At 38.4% G+C, this 18,410-nt stretch overlaps 1 protein-coding gene across 1 annotated transcript in view; it reads left to right on the forward strand.

Annotated features, from left to right (window-relative positions):
• The window catches only part of si:ch211-269c21.2 (carbohydrate sulfotransferase 8), a 60,254-nt gene that overhangs the window by 9,445 nt on the left and 32,399 nt on the right, over window positions 1–18,410 (forward strand). The window contains exon 2 of the mRNA XM_036568309.1: window positions 7,130–7,341. Within this exon, the coding sequence (XP_036424202.1) occupies window positions 7,161–7,341 (181 nt within the window). The 5' untranslated portion in view covers window positions 7,130–7,160. The remainder of the gene's footprint in view (window positions 1–7,129; window positions 7,342–18,410) is intronic.

Consider the following 18,410-nt stretch of genomic DNA (forward strand, 5'->3'; position numbering starts at 1 on the left):
TAATTAAGCACATCTGCAGCATACAAACCTGTGATGTGGTTTCAGATTCCATCATTAAATTTCAACTCAGTGAGCAACATAATAAGTTATGACAGGGACAGACCGCAAGACACCGTCAGAGTTATATTCTCATTAACTTTATTATGGGCAGCTCCCTTCGATTACATTCCATTGTCTGTCAAGACATTACACAAAAGAGCAGCTCTTGTAAAGCACTTTTGCGGCAAGACATACAAATGAACTCATTCATGAACCATTCATTTATCATGCACACCACAAACCAACATGACTAGAAACTATAGTCTGTATGAAGTACTGACATGTGCCATGTCAGTAAACCATCCAGGACATCAGCGAATGCAGTACCAGTCATCCTGATTAAAGATCATACAAGTTCTACAATTGCTTTCATATTCTTATGCCTCTTATGAACATACAGATACACGTGTGTCAGCCTGAAGAAAGTGTAAGTTTGCTATACTTTGCTATACTATTCAAATGCCATGACGTAATTACATATTTACACCATGAATAACATTTGATTAACGTTCTGTATTGTTAGGACCTTGATGGTCTGGGGGTAGAAATAACAAGAGGCCATAGATAAAATAAATCCCACCCAAAGTGCTAAACAAAGACACCCATGTACACTAGCATAATTGATATTTCTTATCGCTGTTGTCGGAACAAAACCTTGTGTCTCCAAAATGGTAACTTTAAAGGAGAAGGAAAAAACCTACTTTACTTTCAATGTAAGTTGATGGAACCAGACTTTTTTCCAAGTCATTTTGGGTCATTTCTTTTAGTTCATTCATCATGAAATTTGCATACAATGTATTCTACACGTTTTCTTTAGTGATTTTATAACTTTGGTTTTGGTCTCATTGTAGAGAGTGGTGGGATCTCTGTGTCAGTAAAATATCTTCGAGATGGGACGTGTGCAACATAGCGCGAAAGCCCTGTTTCGCAACGGCTGAGAACTGGCCTGCAGACTGCAGGTCACTTAGCGACTTGCCTGGCTAGTAGCGAACGAAAATTCACAGATTTAAGACGAACATTTGGAGATGAATGGACTTATTCGCATTTATAAGCAGCGCAGTTGGTTTTCTGGTACGTTAAATCTGCAACGAGAGACTGTCAAACACTAAAAGTCGCAAAGATGAAGTCGCTTCTCTTTCGAATTTTTCCGGTCCACCTTAAACGGCGCGCCTCAGGCAGAATTTAAGGTGGAACGGGAAAATTCAAACAAGCAGCTGGAGAATGAGAAGCGACTTCAGCCTCATAAAACAGTCGAACGATGAGAGACATTTTACAAGAAACTGGTTTAATTTTAAGGAAACGTTTTCTGGTGGAAAGGGGAGGAAAGCGGCTATAAGTAGTTAAAGCTTAAAGCAGAGCAAAGTAAGTCAGCGTTTTCGTTTATATTGCTTAGTCTATACTAGGACATTAGGACATACTGAGACATACTGGACATTAAATGTTGTGGCTCCCAAGGTGGTTTGATTTTTGTTGAAAGGACAAAATGGCTCTTCTTATCATTTGGGTTGTGACTCCTGACCTGACCTGGCTTTTAATGCAGAGGGAGCCGGTCGGATTTCTCGCTCATCCAGTATTGTTTTTTTTTATGTGCTGCCACAGACTGTCCGGGCGCTGCACTTTCCCACCTCCAAGTTCCGCCCTTTGCGTTCCGTCAACATCACGTTAGAAATTAAATATTTAGGAAAAACGATTTTTGACATTTGTGAATCGATTCATAATCGTTCACGTCTGCATCACGATGCATCTAAGAATCGTTTTTTTCCCGCACCCCTTCTGTACATGTTGCATTGGCATTACAAGCTAAAAAAGCATGATTGTGTAAGTAAAAAAAAAAACGCACCACATACACAAGTTGTGTTAGAGTCTCTGTATGTGTGCAGCAGTGCCTAGTGAAGCATGTAGCCTAACAGTTAGCTTCACTACCTATTTGTATGAACATTAAGTGATTATTATCTATCTAGAATAGCTTACTCCCAGTTGTCAGGTTGAGCTAACACCCAAAACAAGCTAGAAACAAAACAAAATAATTTAAGAGAAAAAGGAAATACCTAATACCTTAGTAGAAAATGTACATATTTACTTGTATCAAAAACTGAAGAAAAGGTCTAAGCATGGATTTAGGTTTTCATTGTTTTTGCAATTTTTTTTTAGGCTTAAATGAGTTGTAGAGTGCAGAGTCTGTTTGGTCTGGTCAGTGGGCAGGCAAATGGCACAGGTGGCACAGTACTGAAACTGAAACTTAGGGTTTAAATCTTAATTTACAACTATATATTTTTTTACTTTGCACTGAATCTTTTCCCTGAAGAGATTTTATCAGTTGACCTACGGTAAAGGGATGTTTAAGTGTGAGCGGCACAGCTTTCTAAGCGCTGACCCTTTCAACAGTAGAATATGAGTTTCATCACTGGTGATGCCTCAGCTCTCCTTCACCTGGGGTCCAAAAAAGCATAATTGCCTTGCTCTCTCTGAGTGAGTGGGATGGTCCTTGCTCTCCTCCCATCACTCAGCACAGTGATAGTCAACGTGAGCGTCCATTAGCTGACCGAACAGAATTGGCAGTTGGTGACCTCTGAGCGTGTTGAGCTGTCAGATGACGTTGCGTTAGTGGTAGTTCAGAAGATGCAGTGGATGGCTTTACATGTTTCAGAGAAAGCATGTGCTTGCCTACGCCCTTCCAACTTGGTAACAGTCATCCTCTAGTCCTTCATTGGTGGTCACAGGACGCTGCCCAAAGGACGCTGTAGACTGGATATTTTTGGTTGGTGGACTATTCTCAGTCCAGCAGTGACACTGAGGTGTTTAAAAACTCCAGCAGCACTGCTGTGTCTGATCCACTCGAATCAGCGCAACACACAATAACACACCTCCACCACGTCAGTGTCACTGCAGTGCTGAGAATGATCCACCACCCAAATAGTACCTGCTCTGTGAGGGTCCATGGGGGTCCTGACCACTGAAGAACAGGGTAAAAGGGGGCTAACAAAGTATGCAGAGAAACAGATGGACTACAGTCTGTAATTGTAGAACTACAAAGTGCACTATATAGTAAGTGGAGCTGATAAAATTGACAATGAGTATAGAAACAAGGAGGTGGTCATAATGTTATGCTGGATCGGTGTATGTAAATGATGTTATGTCTGTTCCACAAGAGCAGACTGAATGTGGAGCAAGAACTTTTCATCAAATTCAGATCATGATAAAAAATCTCCTTTTTATACTTAGAAACACAAATGTGCACTTTCAACAGAATTTCTTCAGTTGTTTCACTGAGCTATGAGTGTGAAATAATTAATAGTGAATAGCACCATGGTTTTGTTATCACCAGGGAAAACTGTGACTTCTAAGGGTAAAACCCATCATACAGCGTGACTAGCAGCTGGTACTGAAGTCCAGTCCCTTGTGTATAGTGTGCACAGGGTCATGACATGCACGAGACCTCGGTCTACAGCTCCATTTCTACCATCCACAGCCTCATTAGACAGTGACCTGCCACTTCCCCTGAGAGCAACAGATTCTAGATTACATCCACCAGCTTTCTGTCTCCTGCTCAAGACACTTTTAAATCCCTCTATCTCACAGGTCAGGGATCAGTGATGCCGTCAGGCCCCGGGTAATGAGGGAAGTGGTTGAGTCCAGGGGAAAGCAATCAAGCCCAGATAAAGGGATGGAGGAGTAGATGCGGGAGGAGCAGGTGCACTGGGTATTTTTTACTCAGAGCTGTTGTTAAAGAAAGCTAACCTCATCGCCTCTGCAGTGATTGCCTGCAAAGATGCGACTGCACACATCAAGCGGGCAATTTTGTTTTTTTTCATTTGGCAAGATGATAGGACTGGTGTTGTCCATTTGATGAAGGCTATACCGGATGGCTGCAGGAAAAAAATGGCACAGTAGCATGTAAATTCAGATAAGATCATGTTTATGAGCTGAGAAAATAAAACACCAATTCAGCAGTGTCTTTGAAGCATTTGCATTTGTTGCATTACTGCTAGAAATGTCTTTGCAAGGCAAACGATACGTTGAAACAGTGCTAAAAATATAATCATCTGATGTCTGGAACAACACAAGCGTTTTGGTTTGATGAAAGAGGATCAAAGATGGAACAGAAGGTATAAACTTAGAAAACTCTTTGATTAGCTATAATTAGAGGATGAGATACTAGCACAGTAAGCAGCAACACCAACTAGCCGGGCTAATTTGTTGATTTCTTAGTGTTTTATCTTTATATAGCTGTTAGTTGTTAAAGGAATACACCAGCAATTTTGTTCAACCTAATTCAGTCTTGTTTTATAAGTCTGCACTTACAAAAGACCACCAAGCTATACACTACTGTGCAAAAATCAGAGACCACTCTTTCATTTTTTTAGTCTCTAGTCAAAATGGCTATTATACATTTTCAGCATCAGGAAAAAAAAGCAGAAAACAAACATACGTAACAGAAAATTACACAGAGGCTATAACGACTATATTTAAATTTTTTCAGTATTTAGTGAGTTCGTCCTTTGCATTTGTTAAAGCTTCCATTCTTTTTGGGAGACTTGCTTTCATTTTTTCAACGAAATCTGCAGGGATATTTTTCCATATTTCTAAACTTCAGTCTTAGAAGTTGGTTGCATTTTCTGCTTTTCACAATCCAAATAATCCCAATTGCTAATTTAGACTCAATAGACCACAAAAGCTTACTCCATATCTTAGATCTAGTTTTAGGTCTAGTTTTGCTGTTCTAGTACATTTTCTTCTTTTTATCCATTCATTTTCTCAGTAATATAGAAAGAAATTTGTGAGGCAGCTGAGGTGTGTTTGGGTAGTTGCTTGTGTGAATACAAATGTCTCTTTGAAGGGGAACGGGATGTCAGTGACTCCTTTGGAAACAGCTTTTGATGGGAGGACACGACTGTAACTGGTTGGTTTTAAAATTGGAAGGATTGAGGAGTTAAAGTGGCTTTAGGCACACAAACTTAAAGAGTGGACACATTGATTACTGTTAGATTTTTATATTCTAGTTAGTGTTTTATATTATAGTTAGTGTTGGTTGCTTTTGCATAATTTTCTGTTAAATATGTTTTTTCTTAACACTGAAAAATGGCAGTTTTCTGGGAAATTGAATAAACGAAAGGTTCTCTGACGTTTGAACTGTACTACACGAGTGTTTTGAGTCAATGAGTTTTCTGTTCTTTTACTAAGTACAGCAAAATGTGTCAACATTGTCTGCAGTAATCAGCCATACAGATGTGGCAGATATAAATTCTTCTATGTGTTAAACACAGAGTAAATATACAGCACATATAAGCATCTGTGGGGTTGTGTTTCAGTCCGTCTGAGCCATACAATCCTTGCACAATACCAAAGGTGTGTGGTTGTTTGAGGGGCTAGGGTTTGTGGAAATTATATGGTGTGAGGTATTTGTGGCATACTGCTGAAACCTGAGCATAATCACGGCGAGTGTAGATGTAGCACGGCGCTAGCAGGGTGATGTGTACTGTGTAAGCTCCATGTCCCAGCGGAACTGAGCACGATTCCCAGTGCAAGGCTTACCTGCTGACAACAGCAAACTGAGCATGCTCCATACAAACAGCTGTGCTCCCCTCTCTGTCTCTGTCTTTCTCTCTCTTTCTCTCCTGAGCCAAGAGAGTTTGCAGTCAGCAGGATATTCATTAGATAACCCTGAGAAAACAACACATTATTTCTACGTACACACTTGCACTCATTGTTATTACGTCTCCTAATACCTGTGGACATACAAATCTCTTCCTCTCCTATTGTCTCCAGTTTTTCTTCATATGCTTTGTGAAATCTAAAGGTATAATCTAAAGATTTTGGTGTAAAAATAGTTTAAGCTTAAAAGGAAGTTATAGGTAAGATTACAAAAAAAAAGAATGCAGATACAGTTTCCTTACACTGGAAAGCAGAATCGAACATCCTTGAAAACTTAACCTGTGAACGTTAGGCTTAGTTTTCACTTGTTAATCTTAAGACTTATTATTCAGTAACTGCTGAAGTTATTCAGTAACTACTAGAAAACTAATGTGTAATCCAGAAGTGACTATTAGAGCTCAGCCATTTTGTTACTGGCCATAAATGTCAGTGCCTCGAAAAACCCTACGTTAATGCAAATCTCTGCTGGTGCCTCTATGACACTGAAATTTGCCTATCACTCGTATTTGCAGTCAGTCATGTATCTGGAACTTCCAAAATGCCTAGAGTCACAATTTTCCGTGAAATTGCTCCCACCCACTGCAAATCAAACAGTGGCTGGTTGATTAAAAAAAAACACAAAATTATCTTTGTGGTTATTCTGATGCACAATGCAGCTTTGAGTCCAGCTCCAGAAGATCTAACCAATGGGAGAGCTAGCTTGGCTCTGTCTAGCAAGACAACCAGAAAAATAAAGACAATTTTCTGTTAGGCTTTTCAAAATCTTAATCTTTATGTTTCCAACAGAAATAGCACTATGAAAGAAGTGTATTATTGCAGCAGTGGCAGAGTTTGAACTCCAGCAGGAAAATCGTATTGAACTGAAAGTACAGACATGCATTTTTTTAGTTCCCAGAAATCATTAGGCCATCTCTAAAGGCCTAGAATGCTTTGAGGGTTTCTCACTGATGTAAGATATTTAGTTATAAGAGTAATATCTGACGTATGGACATACAGATCCTTAAAAGTTGAGAGGATGATAAATTACATCCAGATACACTTTTGAGCAGATCTTGGATATTGTCAGTATTTCTAAAACATGAAGAACTGCATGTTTTGTAAAAAAAAGATTTAGAAGAATTACAGACAGCATTTAAAAAACAATAAGCAGTGTATAGTAACTGTATGAACTGCATAGTAGCAAGCAGATGATCAGATATCAACCCATTATGTCACCTTCTTTTATTAATTTGTTTGATTTGTTGTCTGACTTCACTCCTGTTCTTTCTTAAGTGGTTTACTTTTGCAAATGTTTTAATTGAAAATCATTGTACTTGTAGCCTTTTTTAAATATGGCGCTACTGTTTAGCTGATGCATTTTGGCCATTCCAACTTGTATCATTGTGAAATGTCTTTCAGTATTTTGATGCTATACATTTACCATATCGCCCACTCTTAGGTTCCGGGCTTAGGGCCGAGGTCTGCAGGCCATGCTGTGGCAAGACTGTAAAGGTGTGGATTCCACCTGTGGGGGCAGAAGGCGTGTGCGCTCAGCCATCATCGCCATGAGGCTGCCCTGCTCCTTCTGGTTCCTGCTGCTATTCAGCACGGGAGGCCTCCTGCTCCTGCTACATCTACAGGATCTCACAGAGACCATTCAGCAAAGTCCAGGTCAGTCACACCTTCCATTGTATGCAGAGATGACACAGTACTGTATTTCATATTTGATACTGATACTGAAATAGCTAGTACTAATACTGATCTGATATTATTTTGTTACATTTGAACTTAAGAACTTGGCCATATAAAGGTACTGTGCCCAAACTACTCAAACACCCTAGTACCCTATTGGAAGAATACAAAACAAACAATATGACTTAATTAAGAACTTTTTTGGTCTAAGCACTTTTTTGTTGGTTTGTAGAACACAGTGGGTGTCAGTGTGAGCTTTTCAAATCAGAGATTATATCAAATCATTTCAGAGTTCATCCTCTGATGGTTTTGCCACTTGCTTCGTCTGACCTTGCTGTTTTGAATAGCACTAATCAACGGATATGAAATATGTCTTGAGTAAAGTTAGTTTAGAAGAACACTGTGCATCTTGGAACACTTCGCACTCTTAAACATAAAGCCAGAAGGGGTTCTTTGGAGTGATGCCTACTTTTGGTTTCTTAAAGAATCATTCAAAGGCTGGTTCTTTAAAGCAACCTCTTTAACAGAGTGGGCTGAACTGCATACACAACAGTTTTAGGAATCGGTAGGGGAGCTTGGGGCGATGTATGTGAATAGCCTTCAGTTGTGGAGGAATGTTTTGTTTCCAAATGGCAAAGTAATTGGATGGCTTAATAGCCTCATTTAGTAGCCTCTATCTGCACGACACACACAATGTATTTGGTGCATTAGCTCCCCAGTTGTGATGAATCCATGTTTTATGTACAGTGGGGTCCAAAAGTCTAAGCCCACTAGTGAAAATGCTTATGTTTTGCATATGTTTCTGATTAAATGCAATGTTTTTTGGTTACAAATATACATAACAATTTGAGTATAAATTTGAATATTTACATTAATAAATTATATATTTACATGAATTTCAGGTTTTTAACTAAGAGTCATCTGGACAAATGCTTCAGTGGAAGAGTCAAAAACAATCTGACCTTATAGTACAAAGCACTTAACATGGTCAATATCCCATATTTGCTTAAATACTTTCAAATTTCTAAACTTTTGTGTTGTTTGTTTCCAGGTTTAAATGAAAAAATCTCAGATTTTTAATGTGGTCTCAAACTTTTGGGCCCCTCTGTAGCAGCCATCATGAAGATTGAATGATGCTTTTGTCTTGTAGATGTTCTTTTCGTTTTTGTGTTTAAATGTTTTTTTCTGGGTTTGCAGCCTCAAACAAAAGTTTGTTAATGTTGTAATTTTCTTCATTTTTGATTTATTCATTAATGCTAGCCGACTGAAAGCAGTCAGCTCTAGCCACACGCATACGTGAGGCCATACATGATATGGGACCCATATCTTCCATGTTTCTTGTATTTTATTTTTCCCTTTATTGCATTTTTTACATACCGAAAAACAACAATTTTTCTTTTTGTACATGGCTATTTTCCAACTTCTCTTCATGCTATAAAACTACACAAGCGGTTTTTGTTACTGTGCCTTTATGACTGATCTATGTAAATAATTTCTGTTCTGATTGGCTGTCCTATATTGTGCCTCATTTAAAAAGCAGTTTGGGCTGAAACAGTCTTTAGAACTTTAGTGTGAGAGGGCGGGGTTAAACGGCCGTAGGCTGAATATATAGCTGAATAATTGGTGGATATATGTAAATCATGACGTTACGAGAACTCTGAATTCAAAATCGCCTGTTTTGGCAGCTCAGTTTCCATATATATGAACTGTATGTACTGGGGAGTGAACAATACTTTTGAAATTTTAAAAATGTCTATATTCTACTTGAAACTAATTTTAAAAAAGTGAGGAAAAGTCAGTTTTCCATGACATTGACCCTTTAAAATTAGTTTACAGACATTTTAATGGCAAGAATAAAACCTTACGCTAAAAAACTACTGTAATATCATTCATTACATTAATTATAATAATAAAATAGTGCATTTCAGCAGTTATGTTAATAAGTCCCTCTGCTCACTGCGGTAGAGTTGCGGCATGGTCTCAAAACCACCCAGCCTGGTGGTCGGGCACTTCTTGTTAAAGAACCATTTTTGATGTGCAAGTGTCAAAAACCCTTTTAAAGGTTGTCAAAGTCCTATATCTATTAAAGGGTCTTCTTAGAACCATATGTTCAAGCCAAGAAACATTTAGGGTCCTTCATTTTTTAAGGCGGTGGATCCTGTCACACAGAGCTCCTCTCACTTATGTTCAGTGCTGAACTAAGCACAATGTCACTTCCTTGCTTTTTTCTATAACTAATGAGTTTCACATTACTCTGCATTCTAGCTTATTGCACAGGCGATTAGTAATGTGACAACACCATATGCTGCCTTTTGCAAAAGGGCCTCCAGTAACTCACTAGAGAAAAAAAAACAAAAAACAATTCCATATCTCATATCACATAGTGCCGTAAGCAAAGGCTGATAGTACCATCTTCAGAAAATGTTCAGGTTGATAGAGGCACCGGCATGCAGCATGCTATAGCATGTCTAGTGGCCTATATTACACTATGACTTCCCTGCTGGGCTGTTAGAAGGAGCAGACATGAGGTGTGCTTCAGCAGTGCCACACAGAGAAGCCAATAAGAGAGCACAGAGCCTTATGAGAAAATCATATTATACCGATTTCAGGATACATATGGGAGACATCAAATGTGGTTTGTTTTGTAAGGAAGCCTTTTCTGTCTCTCTCTCTGCCTCGCTGTCTCCAAAATGTAGGTCAATGCTAAACTCTACAAAAAGGCTTAAAGAAAAATCTTCTATGCAGTTTTTACCCTTGTGCTTCCACACTGAAGTTTAGCACAACAAAGAAAGGTGCATGTTTTGAAAACGAGGTTAAGGTCATGTTTACTTTGATTATCAGCTAAGCCTAATAATATCCTCCAGCGGAAACGAACGGATAAAGAAATTATCATCGCAATATTGCAGGATTTCGTAGACACAAATTGAAATGAGGTTTTCTTTTTTTAATCTCGAAGGAATTTATTTCATTATATCTGCTGTTTGCTGTTTTAAGGGGCATATCACCATCATTAAAAACAAAAATTACTGCACACATAATATTTCCTTTAAGGAATACATTTCATACCAACAAACATGGATATTTGAGACGGCATGAAAGGTCTTATATAAAATTGTAGTAATTACAGAATGTCTTCTAAATGGCAACCTTTATTTCTATAAATTGTGAAAATAGCTCAAATAATTAAATAATGAAAGGCATTTTTTTGACTATTAAGGACAAACTTGACCAGTAATGAACGATTCAAGTCAATTAGTATTGACTGCAGACTTGTATGAGCACTCAGTGTTAGAGAAGTAAAGAAACTACTCAATAGCGTTTGTAAGAGGACCTCCGATCTGTCCGGCTTCATCTCATTATTGATCACTCTCTTAATCTCTGGAGAGTTCAGTGAGTGTTTTGTCTAATGAAGTTTGATCATATGTGTTTCCTCGCTGTTTGGAATCTGTGCATAATTAAAAACGATCATTTTGATTTACCTTCTTAATGAATTTGCATGATGATTATAATTCTCCCACTGGCCTCTCTTACAGTAAGAAACAGAGCCTGATGGACACACCCATTTACAGTCTTTAATTCAATTGAAGTAAGTTTAGTCTAAGAAAGCAAAAACCCTTAGCAAACAATATATTCTTTAACAGTTGTAACATTTGTCACAATTTGTCACAAGTATTGGCACCCCTGCATTTAGTACTTTGTGCATCCTCCCTTTGTCAGCATAACAGCACTACAGGAGTCTTCTCCTATAATGCTTAATGAGATTAGAGAATTCAGAGCAAGCAATCTGAGACCACTTTTCAACACTGAATCTCTCCAGATCCTCCAGGGTCATCTCTTCCTCTTCAGCTCACCTTTCAGGTTTTCAGTGGGATAGCCATGTCAAAGCTTGATTCAGTGGTCAGTGAACCATTTTTGTGTGGATTTGGGTGGACAGTAGTCTCTGGCAAACCCCAGCTGTGTATGTTTGTGATTAGATGAAAAGGCTTTCATCTGGCACATTCTGAATACCGTATTGGTATAGAGGCGACGTCTAATTGTAGGGAAATTTTCTTTCTTCCTCATCACTGTACATGAGGACAAAATAAACTTGTGTCATCTTCCAAGCAGGTTCACTACGTCTCTGGTTGTTTTAAACTTCTTTATTGTTGCCCTAACAGTGGATGTGGATATTTTTAGGCATGGTTTGGTCATTTTTATTGCCAGATTTATGAAGGCCAGCACTCATTTCATCTTCGTATTCTCCAGTGTTCTTCATGTCCTCTGTGTCGCCTCATATTTATACCTCAGTGAAACAAGGGGCCAAGGATGACTGCTTAAGGGTTCCTGAACACTCATGGACTTAAAAAAAGTGTACTATACAAATATAAATGAGAACATGCTTCAGCTACATGCTGTTCATAGGAATTTCTAGGGGTGCCAATAACTGTGACAAAGGAAAAGATTTTCAGTGTGAGATGGAGGTTATTACCCACAAAGACGATTTTCATTACCTTTTACCTATTTTTGTCAAAGGTGTTTTATATCTTTTATATCAAAAGTTTATATCTTTTATATTTCTATGTTTTATATATTTATATACGGCAATTCATACCTACAGGAATGAAAACTTGTTGCATTATCTCATGTTTTTGTTTAGGATCATTAATCCATTCTTAGGTGAAAAACGTGCAACGGTGACTTTAACGTACTCCTCAACATTCTGTCTCATAGTAACTAGTTATTGTACAATTGTACACATTGCACACTGGCAATTTACCTGCTCACCTGCACATTTTTTCCTATTTGTACCATCTGGAAATGATTGAAAAGCAAATCATCTGCTGCCATGCACAGCTGTTTTAATGCAGGCCAGCGCGGATTGAAAGTGATGAAACATGCCCAAGAGAAATACAGTTCCAGCTTTCATTTAGATAGACTGGCCTCAGATCAATTATTTCAGTGCTGTGGCTGCTGTGAGTGAGCAACCGTGGTGGTAAATAACTAATCATGAGCATAAACAACTTGTCTGATCCCTCACCTAAAAGATTCATATTGAGCTTTATTTATCCAGGTGCGCTTGCCTTTATAGTACCTGGTACAAATACATTAAGCCTACAAGCACAAGCAAATACAATCCTGAATACATGGAAAAACACTGAGCCTTTGACAGGATATTGATGATATTAACACAATCACCATTGAATCACATGGCAGTACAGTAAATTTACTTACGCTGTTTATTTTGGGCAAGCCTAGGCACACATTAAAAGGACGTTATCAAAGGAGAAGCTTTGTTGAGAGTGTAATTGAGTCCTTGACTTTAGTCCAGAGTTAGACTGGCAGACGGCCCTGTAAGAATTAACCCGTAGATGTCGGGAGTTATTACTTGAGTTTTTTTAATCTGTTGAAATGTAACTGTGTAATTACATTTTGAGTTATGTGCCAGATTACATTCAATTTAAATTTAAGATAAACTGTCACTGGGGTGGTACTCTCAAGGGTAAGACTTCAGAAGCTTTAGTTGAGGAACATAATTGTGTCGTAAAGGCCAGTTTATAGCCCAGGCAACAAGTATCGCTTTAAAAAAACTGCGGTTGACAGATGTCACAGCATTGTAGGCTTTCATAGTCCAAAACGTCAAAATAAACACAGCTGCACACCATGACCATGGCAACAGTCCAGAACATAGATCTTTGAGTTTCTATCCAATCAGAGTGCGCGACAACATCTGTGCCCTTTCAGATTTTTTGATGTACATGACAAGGTCCGCGACACTCTAGCAGACATAAATTTTGTTTCTATTATGTCATTTTTTGTCAAGCTCCACAAGCGGCACTGTAAATTGACTTTGCTTCATTGGAATTCTTTTTTTTAAGTTGTATTGACTCCACACACTGACTTTTCTCCAAGCTTTTTATTTTATGGTTCTGTTGAGATGGCACATATATATGCCTTTCCCCTGGGAAAAACTTATTTAAGGTACACAATTGGACCTTAAAACCACTGTTGTACCCTTGAGGGTACATTTACATTGTTTGTGCTTAGATGAAGACAAAAATCTGCCTGTTCGGTACCTTTTTTCTGACAGTGTATTGGCTACTTCATGTCACAATTTTTTTATGTCATTTATTGTTTCGATGTCAAGAGCTGAACTGTGTACACAGCAATAACCTTTCATCCAATGAAAATCAGAATGATGTCTCCTCTTCCCCTTACAAGCACAAATGTGGTATTGATTGAAAGTTTAGAATCCATACTTCTGACAGAATTTCTCCGCTAGAGTAATAAATAGTTAATATTGAATTACATCGTGCTTTTGCGACTTTGTAGTTAATTAGTCCCTTATGACGTGGGTAGAAGAGGGTTCTAAGTTAGGATTAGGTCCTTGGTTTTCATGTTATTTGGATATAAGACTGATTAACTTTCTCCAAATTGTTGGATTCCTTAAAAGACCATTTATTTTTATTTCAAAAATAGGATCCTGCACACGCAACTGAAGGTTTGTGATAATTATTCTTTCCCAAAGATCCACAGGGTAGCTCCTATAGTCATGGGACACATGCACCACTCCCCAAAACTCAATAATTAACTGAGAGTGAATGATTTATCAGCTCGCTGGGAGGAAGTATGGATCACACTCAGATCCAGTGCAGTCGCAATGAGACTATTGGAGTGTTGGAGGTCTTTTAGCCTCAAAGTGCTTGTGCATTTAGGAGTAGATTTTAAATTCTAAAATGATGAACCAGTCAATGTTGTTGCTTTGAATCTGCAAATTGTAGTGGGTGGGATTAGAAAGGCCTGCATTATCACACAGCCTTTTCTGACTGGAAGTGCCTCCTGATTTAATTGCTGTGGAACTTTACAGACCATATAAAAACCAGTGGAGCTGAAATAATTTTACAACACTGAAGGAAGACGTTGAGAGCAAATCCTTATAGTCACTTAATAGACCTTTTAGGTGAAAATGGTTCTATATAGCACCAAAAAGGGTTCTTCTGTTGTTAAGTTGTCAAGCCTATAACAATAGAAGAACCCTTGTTGGTGCTATGTAGAACTGTTTTCAAAAAGAAGTTCTATATAGAACCATATACATAAATTCTCCATTAATCTGAAGAACCATTTACTGTGCAAAGAACCATTTAAGCATGAGATGGTGCTATAGAACCATTCCCTTTACTAAAGAACCATCTTTTTAAGAGTGTATTGAGTTGATATAAATAAATTCCTAATTTGTTGTCACGAATATAAAATATTTGATTTTCTTGTCTATAACTTAAAATAATTTTGATCTCTTAAAAATCTACATTCTGCACTGCACAAACCACAGTGGTTTAAAAGCAGTATCGTCTTGGTCAATAAATTGATAAGTGGTTAAATTAGACACTCCCTAAGTGAGTGATTACCATCAGTGATCGATATGTGATCAGCTACCCACTGAAAGGCCAGTTTATATCTCCAGCCAGAATGACACAGATTAACAAGCAGCAGCTGCAGAAAATAGGTGTTATTTAGTGCACATTAACTGTCACTGAACTAAGCCAAGGCAAGCCTGTGAGACCCACTGTATCACATCAAAGCATTTTTGCCTTCCCTCGCTCTGATGTGTGAAGCTGTAGATTACATTTTCCTCCCCAAGGTTCCAAACTCAGAGGAGAGGTGTGAAGAGTGTGAAAAACCTGCTCAGTTTGAGCCGTCGACACTCCAACACGCTTCAGCATGAAGAAGTTTTAGTGTTGAACACAGGGGTTTGATTGAAGGTCAGGCAAGCTGGCCCATGGCACAGTGAGCGTGTTGGGAGGCGAATGATAAACTGAATACAAAAGCAGGATCTTCCACTGATGTTTGAGGCATCATTTGAGGACATCACGGTGTGAAACATTTTACAGTACATGCCTACAGGATGTCACTGTTGCAAATGGCATGAAACAAAATCATGAAAGTTATGAAAGTTGAAGTTTAACCTCAGGAAATCTAGAAGAAATGCTTTTGCCTGTAATAATTCCTACGAGTTCTTCATGAGATCAGGTTGACTTCTCGTTGTTACTTGAGATGGCTTTATATCGCTTTTTCTTTTCTGATACTGATATTGACACCTTGAGTATCAGCTGATACCGATACCAATCCGATATTTCTTCTTTAAAAAGTATTAACCTTTAAAATTAACAATTTTTGTTGAAGTTAAGTCACTTAAGATGAGCAGCTACAAGTAGACTATCATGCTCAAAGTACTTGAACGCTCTCCTACACCACAGAAAGAAATACTTAGCTAACAACATCCATTTTAAGGAAAGAGTAGTTACAGGATTGGATAGAATTAATTCCTTTTTTCCTCCAATATGTGATCCAGCATTTTCTGCTGATATCAGGCCGACACCGATACCTGGTATCAGATTGGTTCTATCCCTATTAAATTCTCTATTATATGCACTGAAAAAGCAATGAATTAAATTTGCTTCTTTACTGCTTAATTCCAAAAAACATGGCTATTTCGGCTGCTTAATCTGCTCTTCTCCGTTAATAACATGATTTCTCAACACTGGCTATGTTTACATGCAAAGATTTTTGCCAGTCTGATTGAATACATTCCAATTACAGATTAAGACTGAGGTGTTTAAATGCTCACTCTAATCAACAATCTGTTGGAAAATGTCCGTTTACATGCTCACTACAAGCAATCTGATCCACATTTACATGCATGCATAGAGCACTAGTTAATGTAGACGGCACCATGACATCAAGCATCGTGAGACGAGCAGCAGCGAGCAGTGCTTGTGTTTTTAATTACTTTAAAATGATGTCAGACTCAGGAAAACGTACTTCACGTGTAAAGAAGGCCGAGAGGAAGACGTCTCTGAGACACATAGGCTGGACGCCCGTCCCACCACCATCTTTTAAAGTTCAAAGCATAAACTTTGTCTCCTGTGCAGTTTCTGCTCCCGCCATGTTGAACGTTATAAACTTTCACTATGACGTGAACGAACATGCGCAGAACGTACTTAAACTTTCTGATTGGGAATGTAATCAGATTCAGCTGTTTACATGGTTATTATTCTTCTATATAACAGATTATTTACAGGATTACCCACCTCTTTCAATCGGATAGAACATGATTGAGCAGAGCAGAGCCGAGTTTTATTTGATTTGTTTCACAAACTGTCTAAGAAAACACATGAATAGGAATATAAGCCACATGTCAATGGTGTTATTATTCTTACTCTGACGAAACAAAGCAATAGTGAGCGCTTACCAATCTGAACTGCACTCAGAATGAACTTACACACTCATGGTGCATCTAACAATAAAGGAAGCCTCTTGCATCTTTTATACAGTAGTGCACTGACTCTGAACGCTGACACATTTCACTCTGGCCAACGTGCACATGCACATGCTGTGACTCCTTTGGTGGTAGATTTAGGCGAGTTTAAGGCACCATTGCCAAATTCTCTGTGTCACTGGCAGACACTCAGTTTTATGAGGTTAATTTATTTGTGTGCTTAATTTCCAAACACACACACACACGTGCATTTTCTAAGCCGCTTATCCTTCTGGGTCGTGGGGGGTGCTGGAGCCTATCCCAGCGTTCATCAGGCAGAAGGCAGGAAACACCCTAAACATGCCACCAGCCCATCACAGGGCAGATAGACAGACATATACACACACACTCACACCCAGGGCCAATTCAGTCACCGATTCAGTGCTTAATTTCCACATGAATAAAATCAAGACAATTTTTACTTTCAGTTTACTTATTTTTGGCAGTAGCTGTGTTGATGTATTTTATTCAAGTGGAAACTATTTACACATCAAGTAAATTTAATGTATCAGACGTTTCAGTGTGACCAACAATGACCTTGTGGGTTAATAATTAATTTGGTTAAGGCTGACTGGCCCTTATCGCCGTTTTGTTTTTCGGTTTGTTTTTTTTTGCTATTTGCAATGTTGAATTTTTGGGTAAAGCAATCATTTAAATCTTGAAAAGCTCTGAGTGACTTTGTTGTGCAGAGTTGTGTGGGCATTCATTGTGTGCTCATGTGTTTATAAATGTGTATATGTGTAAAGAGGATTTTGAAGGATCCTAAAAGGAAAGCGCAGTCCTGCGTAGAATTAAGCTCTCTGCAATGGAGGGATTTGTAAACCCACACAACAGTGGGTGGGGGTCTTTTAAACCGAACTAGTCCAAGGCCAAGGTAACAGCTGCCTGCTAATAAAGCACATGCCGTGATTTCTTCACACAAAAGCACTCTGAGTCACCCTCCTCCAATTTATCCAGCCATGCAGAGTAAAGTACACCGTAAATGTTTCAAAAAGTGCTTCTGAAATAAAGCTTTTTATTTGAGAGATCCTAACCATTCCATCCCTTCCTCTTTGAGTACTATTACAGAAATAGCAAATAAGGCTCTGTATTGAAAAGCATGTTATCTGTCATTTAAATTGAGAAGTTGTTCAAATTGTGCAGTTAAGCACTTTTTTCTACAGGTGTATATTTTCTATTCTACGTTCTGTAAAATCCAGACTCCTTGGAATAATGTGGTGAGAATGGCTTTTTATGTGTACTTTGCATTATATAAGGAATGCTGCCTTGCTATGATGTGTGTTAGCTTGGTTCCATAGGCTACAAAGAATTCCTGTTTAGTTCCCTGTACAAGATCTTCAGTCTGATGCCCTAGATATACTGTGGAGACACAAGAGTTGAATCCTTTGAATATGCAGCAGAAGCTGCTTCAGTTCAGTGAGCATGATATTGTAGAAAAGAAAACAGGGATAATTTACATGGATCCAATCTAAATGTTAGATTTAAATTGACTTGTTATTGCTTTTGTGCTTCAGTTTGTGCTCATGGTAGGGGCAGCAATACTCAGTTGTTGATCTGTTTTATTCTCCCGAAGTGAAGTGTAAACATACCACAAGTCAGTGAGCCATGCAAGGTTGGCCTTTTCCAAATGTGTTTTCAAGCGTGAGACAGTAGTGAGCCTACTTCTTGAAATCAAAGTCCATTATTATGGTGGATTGAACATTATTTGCACGTTGCCTACAGAATTAACATTAATCAGCAAATGAACAATTGTTTG

This window comes from Colossoma macropomum, unplaced genomic scaffold, assembly GCF_904425465.1.
Source record: "Colossoma macropomum unplaced genomic scaffold, Colossoma_macropomum, whole genome shotgun sequence".
NCBI classification, from domain to species: domain Eukaryota; kingdom Metazoa; phylum Chordata; class Actinopteri; order Characiformes; family Serrasalmidae; genus Colossoma; species Colossoma macropomum.